Source organism: Bison bison, unplaced genomic scaffold, assembly GCF_000754665.1.
Source record: "Bison bison bison isolate TAMUID 2011002044 unplaced genomic scaffold, Bison_UMD1.0 scf7180017864042, whole genome shotgun sequence".
NCBI classification, from domain to species: Eukaryota; Metazoa; Chordata; class Mammalia; order Artiodactyla; family Bovidae; genus Bison; species Bison bison.
Window position 1 is genome coordinate 1,828,070 of NW_011494614.1, and position 7,815 is coordinate 1,835,884.

The 7,815-nt window shown below is 37.0% G+C and overlaps 1 protein-coding gene across 1 annotated transcript in view; it reads left to right on the top strand.

Annotated features, from left to right (window-relative positions):
* Positions 1 to 7,815, top strand: part of LOC104985298 (arylacetamide deacetylase-like 2) — a 26,507-nt gene that overhangs the window by 13,910 nt on the left and 4,782 nt on the right. Inside the window, exons 2-3 of the mRNA XM_010835389.1 lie at positions 2,212 to 2,434; positions 5,770 to 5,839. Coding sequence (XP_010833691.1) covers positions 2,212 to 2,434; positions 5,770 to 5,839 — 293 coding nt within the window. The remainder of the gene's footprint in view (positions 1 to 2,211; positions 2,435 to 5,769; positions 5,840 to 7,815) is intronic.

The window sequence follows — 7,815 nt, forward strand, 5'->3', positions numbered from 1 at the left end:
TATAAGGGGTGTCATATAATATTTCTCTTTCTCTCTCTGACTTACTTACTGACACTCTCTAGGTCCATTGTTTTTAGATTCCACATATAAGGGGTGTCATATAATATTTCTCTTTCTCTCTCTGACTTACTTACTGACACTCTCTAGGTCCATTGTTTTTAGATTCCACATATAAGGGGTGTCATATAATATTTCTCTTTCTCTCTCTGACTTACTTACTGACACTCTCTAGGTCCATTGTTTTTAGATTCCACATATAAGGGGTGTCATATAATATTTCTCTTTCTCTCTCTGACTTACTTACTGACACTCTCTAGGTCCATTGTTTTTAGATTCCACATATAAGGGGTGTCATATAATATTTCTCTTTCTCTCTCTGACTTACTTACTGACACTCTCTAGGTCCATTCATGTTGCTTCAAATAGCCTTATTTCATTCTTTTTAACGACTGAGTTATATTCTATTGTGTATATGTACCACATCTTCTTTATCCATTCCCCTGTCAATGGACATTTAGGTCATTTTCATGTCTTGGCTATTGTAAACAGTGCTGCAATTAACATTGAGGTGCATGTATCTTTTCAGGCCATATTCTTTCCTGGATATATGCCCAGGAGTGGGATTGCAGGGTCATATGGTAGCTCTACTTTTAGTTTTTTAAGGAACTTCCATATTGTTCCAATAGTGGCTGTACCTATTTACATTCCCACCGACAGTGCAGGAGGGTACCCTTCTCTTCACATCCTCTCCAGCATTTGTTGTTTGTGGATTTTTTGATGAGAGTCATTTTGACTGATGTGAGGTGATATCTCATTGTGGTTTTGATTTGCATTTCTCTAGTAGCTAGTGGTGTTGAATATCTTTTCATGTGCCTGATGGCTATCTGTGTGTCCTCTTTAGAGAAATGTCTATTCAAGTCTTATGTCCATTTTTTGAATGGGTTGTTTTGATGCTATTAAGTGTCATAAGCTGTTGGTAAATTCTGGACACTAACCCCTTATCAGTCACATCATTTGCAAATATTTTCTCCCAATCTGTGGGTTGTCTTTTTGTTTATTGTTTCCTTTGCTGTGCAAAAGCTTTTGAGTAGGTACCATTTGTTTATTTTTTGTTTCATTTTTATTATTCTGGGAGATGGATTGAAAAGATATTGCTGTGATTTATGTCAGAGAGTGTTCTGCCTATGTTTTCCTCTAAGAGTTTTATAGTGTCTGGTCTAATATTTAGGTCTTTAATCCATTTTGAGCTTATTTTTTGTGTATAGAGTTAGTGTGTTAGTCACTCAGTCATGTCCGACTCTTCGCGACCCCATGGACTGTGGCCCGCCAGGCTCCTCCTCTGTCCATGGGATTCTCCAGGCAAGAATACTGGAGTAGATTGCCATTCCCTTCTCCAGTCTGAAGTTAAAGAATGATCTAATTTCATTTCTTTACATGTGGCTGTCCAGTTTTCCCAGCACCATTTGTTGAGAGACTGTCTTTCCTACATTGTGTAGTCTTGCCTCCTTTGTCATAGATTAATTGACTATAGGTTCATGAGTTTATTTCTGGGTTTTCTATCCTGTTCCATTGATCTATATTTCTATTTTTGTGCCAATACCATACTCTTTGGTGACTGTTGCTCTGTAGTATTGGTTAGGGAGCCTGATTCCTCCAGCTCTGTTTTTCTTTTTCATGATTGCTTTGGCTATTCAGAGTCTTTTGTGTCTCCTTACAAATTCTGAGATTTTTTTTGTTTGTTTTCTTCTAGTTCTCTGAAAAATGCCAATGTTAATTTGATAGGGATTGCATTGAATCTGTAGTTTGTCTTTAGTAGTATAGTCATTTTGACAATATTGATTTTTTTTCAATCCATAAACATGGCATATCTTTCCATCTGTTTGTTTCTTCTTTGATTTCTTTCATCAGCATCTTATACCTTTCAGAGTACACGTCTTTTGTCTCTTAGGTAGGCTTATACTTAGGTATTTTATTCTTTTTGATGCAACAGTAAATGGAATTGCTTCTTAAATTTCTCTTTCTGATCTTTTGTTGTTAGTGTATAGAAATGAAAGAGATTTCTGTGTATTAATTTTGCAACCTGAAACTTTACCAAATTCATTGATGAATTCTAGTAGTTTTACGGTATTCATTTTTTATTTTTCCTCTTTGATTACATATTACTAAAAACTGAAATATTTAAAGTTCTAAATTTTTTGTTTGTTTTGACAGGCTACGATATTGGAAAAAATAGGCCTTAAAAGACTTGAAGATTTTTTGGCCATACTAGTAAAACTGGACTATACACAACCAATTTCAGACGAAAATGTTACAGTGATGGATACAACATTTAGTGATATTCCAGTACGTTTGTACTTGCCAAAGAGGAAGAGAGAAAGCCAGAGACCAGCTGTAATTTTTATTCATGGTGGTGCCTTTGTCTTAGGAAGTTACAGTAAGTACTTTTTATATAAGCAAATGTGTGTGAGTATATGTGTTTGTATGTGTTGCATATTATAAGTATTTATATTAAAATAATTTTTGTATATTATATTTGGCAGAACTTTTGCTGATATAATTTATGTTTGTAAGTAAGTGTACTTAGCAGAGAGATAAACTGTGTCAGTCAAGGTTCATATATATATCTTCATATACTTTTTTGTAAATAAATCATAAAAATATCAGGTGACATTTTTGCTTTAAAAAAGTTATTATTAAATAAAGTTACACTGACAATGTATAATGGGAGATTCAAGTGGTAAACTTAAAGCTTGGGTTTGAAATTACCTAATGGCCTGATTTTAGGTTCAGAAAAACAGAAGTGAATAAGATGATTTAAATGTTTGTTCAGAAGTGATAATATCTGCAACTTCCAAGTAGCAAATACATATTCATATTGTAGACAGTGATGCATCAATACTTATCACTTTGAGGCTTAGACTCCAATGCATATTTTTGAACTTGAAAAATAAAATACACCTGAGTAATCAAGTTCCTCTCCTCAAGTATATTCCTGTCTAATATTTGGAGATGATTCCAAGAGGTATGATGGAATAGCTAAGACAGTTACACACTCATACACATTCCCAAACAGACACAAACTCAAACATGCTCAAACATATACACACACACTCACAAACACACATATGTACACAGTTGCTTTTAGACTATTGATATTATTGATTCACCATACAGCACAGAATATAATTGATATTGTATTGAAGGAATTTCAAAATGTAAGAAACAAATGAAAAGACTCCTTTCACCAAAGAGACACAGCCTGAGTGATTATACCCAGAATTTTGACTTTGTGATCTGTTAACATTTCAAAATAATCACAAATGCTACGGTAGTTTGGTGAGTGGTCCACTCTTATTTGATAGATACTCACAATATTAAGATCAGAGAAGGCGATGGCACCCCACTCCAGTACTCTTGCCTGGAAATTCCCATGGATGGAGGAGCCTGGTAGGCTGCAGTTCGTGGGGTCATGAAGAGTCGGACATGACTGAACAACTTCAATTTCACTTTTCACTTTCATGCTTTGGAGAAGGAAATGGCAACCCACTCCAGTGTTCTTGCCTGGAGAATCCCAGGGACGGGGGAGCTGCCGTCTATGGGGTCGCACAGAGTCGGACACGACTGAAGTGACAGCAGCAGCAGCACAATATTAAGATAGGTATTATTATCATGCTTTTAGAGGTAAGGTAGCTACAGAATGGTTCAGTAATTTGTTCCAAGTCCTATTAGCAAGTGGAGGAACCAAAACCCAAACCAAGGCCTGTCAGCAGGATCAACAGGTTTAACCCTCATACCACTGGTGAGCAGTTTCATCCTACAAACCCTCAAGGTGGTTTCAAGATGTTGTCTCTTGTGTGTATTTAGTTACTGTCCTTCATATCAATGCCACTTTCAAAACCTCATGCTCTTTCAAGTCTCTCAGCTTATCCTCCCTCATCTATCAAGGATGTCTGTGCAAATTCAGCACCCATCTATTCTTTACTCCTTGCCAACCATATGTGTCCTCAAAAATTATGGACTGTATTAATTCTTAACTTTACTTCTTTCTACTTATACTGTAGAAAAATGCATTTTTATCTTTGCTAAGATTTAATCTCTTTTTTGTCTGTGGTCATATTTCCTACTATTGTTAAAATTTTAATCAGTATTTTTCTTCTATCTATAAATGTGTCCTCTCTATTGGCACTTAAACATGTTACAACATCTTCTACCTTGATCTTCTTTGTTTCCAAATATCTCTCTCTAGGTAGTCACTTATCACTCTTATCTTTCTCAGGCTCATTTTTATACACTGTGGAATCCAATTTCTCCTTTAAGACTTCTTAAATTGTGTAATTTGACAATGATCCCTCATCTTTGCTTCACTGAAATTCTTTGCTCCCTTGGTTTCTATGAAACCAATTTCTTTTGACTTTTGCCTCTCCACCTTAACTTCACATGCTTCTCCTTCTTTAAAATAAAGCAAACATAAACAAATGCACAAAATGAGCCTGTTTTTACATTTTATAAGTATTTGTGTTCTCCAGTAGTCCTTTCATTAGTTTTTGACTCCTCATGCTCTTTTATTTAGACCTTTCCACTTTTCAGCACTACCCCTCACACCTATGCTGTTGATTTCCAAAGCTGTACCTCCAGCTGTAACCACGGTCTTAAGTTTAAGATCAATATATATAGAATTTCAGAGCTTGCCAGTATATTTGGAGGAACCACAGGTGATGGCACCCCACTCCAGTCCTCTTGCCTGGAAAATCCCATGGATGGAGGAGCCTGATAGGCTGCAGTCCATGGGGTCACGAAGAGTCAGACACGACTGAGTGATTTTCCTTTCACTTTTCACTTTCCTGCATTGGAGAAGGAAATGGCAACCCACTCCAGTGTTCTTGCTTGGAGAATCCCAGGGATGGGGGAGCCTGGTGGGCTGCCATCTATGGGGTCACACAGAGTCGGACACGACTGAAGTGACTTAGCAGCAGCAGCAGCAGATAATGTAAGGTTAGCATGATTAAACAACCTGAATCATATCTAGTCCCCACCCCCATAGTCTAGGAAAAAAATAAACCCAAATAAACAACAAAAGTAAAAACAACTTCAAGAAAACAAGCAGAGGAACTCCTCCTCAGCTGTCGTTTTATCAATGTGAGAATTACAATCAATTATTTATTGTTCCTTAGCATCTACATTTAATAACCAATTCTGTCCACCTATCTTCCTAAATAGCTTTTTCTCTCTCCATGCTTAAAAAAATTATCATTTTTATTTCCTTCTGTTGCTTCTCCTTTTTGTTTTTTTTTTTGCTCACCACCATTTCCTTGTTTATGTCACCCTTTTTCTAATTTGCTTCTGTTATATGCAAATCTGGTCATAAATTTTATAACTAAATTCTTTGGTAATATCTATCACCTTGTTGACAAAGAAATCTTTAGTGTAGCATCCAAGTACTGGTACAGGTATTCTTATTTTCCAAAGTGGTTTCACTTTATAGCCTACTTCTCTCTCAATACTTGTTTCAATTGTACTTAACAGTTAATTCCCTGAGCTTTAAATGTATTCTCATGATTCTTTGAATGTATTTTCTTCTGCAATGACCTTCCCCATTTGATGGCAGCCATCAAATCTTTCATCTCTGGATCCTAACATGTGGCAGCAGGAAAAGTGAAAATGTGAGGATTCCACCAATTAATCATATTTCTGTCATGTTTCACAGTGTTGTTGGTTTTCCATTGCCATTTATTTACAGGGTAGACTTTCATATTAATTTCTTCATTTCAGAGCATACACCTTTGGACCTCCTGAATAGATGGACGGCAAACAAAGTTGATGCTGTTGTTGTTGGAGTGGAGTAAGACAGTGATTTTTTTTTAGTATTATAATTCTTGCCCTTGTGACATAGTTTTAATTTCCAAAGAAGGCACCCAAGCCTCCCAAAGGACTTGGAACCTAGGGATCTTATATTTATGTTAGTAACTTTTACTAATGTTACCTTATCTTATCTTCCTGAAAGGTACCCAGTTTCCCTTCAACCTCTGTCACTGGACAGACTTCTGAGAGGCACCACAGGCTGAACATCTTTGGCAACCCAACTGTGGTACTTCTAGAAATGTCTAAGTGGTTAGCTACCCGTTACACATTCGGGATGTTGAGTTTTGTGAAGTTTTTTTTTTTTTTTTTTGAGTTGGTGACAAAAGATTAATTTTATAGACATTCTTTTTTTCACTGAAGTGCCATTGATTTATCATATTGTGTTAGTTTCAAGTATACAGCAAAGTGATATAGCTACACTCATATATATTCTTTTTTAGATTCATTTTCATTATAATTTATTAGAAGATATTGGCGGCATAGATACTCTTAATTGGAGAAACATCAGATGAAAATGTTGGGACCATCTGAAAATTTAAAATCATTCCAAAATGAGAGAACTTAAGTGCTAATGATTTTTGCCCAAATTTCCAACAATACACAAGAAAGACTAGCAAATGTCCAGTACTATATGATCTATTCAGGGGTTCTCTGTATTTCATCTTCATAATGAAGTCTTTTCCCCCTATTTTCCAATCAGTTAAGTAGTGCAGAAACATACTTAGAGACTCCTAGCCCAATGGCGAACAGAGAACATAGTAGTATTTTTGTTAATTGAAAACTTAAGGGTATTAAATAGAAAATACAAGTGGAACCACTGCTGTTCTACTCATTAATGCTGCCGTAGGGCAACCAGAAGAACTGGATGTTTTCAGAGATATGTCTAATTTATAATAATTAGGATGCTCTCCCTTTCTCTCTATAATTGAACCTAATATACCACTTTATTATTTTAAGATACTTTTAAAATTGTGATGTGTATTGTACTGAGTTTAAGAATTCAATCAGTTACTTCTGATATTTGTTCTTTTTTTTGTACCCTGAAGAACATTTAAAGTAACAATACATTTTTGATATGTTATTTTCCTTAATTTATACTACATTTCAGATATTTTAGATATAGTTACAATATGACAAGATTGCAGGGGTTATCCAGTCAGCATATGGCAACCCACTCCAGTGTTCTTGCCTGGAGAATCCCATGGACAGAGGAGCCTGGTGGGCTGCAGTCCATGGGGTCCCTAGGAGTAGGACACGACTGAGCGACTTCACTTTGATTTTTCACTTTCATGCATTGGAGGAGGAAATGGCAACCCACTCCAGTGTTCTTGCCTGGAGAATCCCATGAACAGAGGAACCTGGTGGGCTGCTGTCTATGGGGTCGCACAGAGTCGGACATGACTGAAGCGACTTAGCAGCAGCAGCAGCAAGGCAATGGCACCCCACTCCAGTACTCTTGCCTGGAGAATCCCAGGGATGGGGGAGCCTGGTGGGCTGCTGTCTATGGGGTCGCACAGAGTCGGACATGACTGAAGCGACTTAGCAGCAGCAGCAGCAAGGCAATGGCACCCCACTCCAGTACTCTTGCCTGGAAAATCCCATGGATGGAGGAGCCTGGTAGGCTGCAGTCCATGGGGTCGCTAAGAGTTGGACACGACTGGGTGACTTCACTTTCACTTTTCACTTTCATATGTTGGAGAAGGAAATGGCAACCCACTCCAGTGTTCTTGCCTGGAGAATCCCAGGGATGGGGGAGCCTGGTGGGCTGCTGTCTCTGGGGTCTCACAGAGTCAGACACGACTGAAACGACTTAGCAGCAGCATTGACATTATTAATTCACCAATTCTTTTGCAAAGTAAGATTACTAGTGCAGAGTAAGATTACCCAATCTTACTAATTAAGTAAGATTACCGAATAGAGTTTACTTCACTATTAGAAGAAAAAATTATATATATA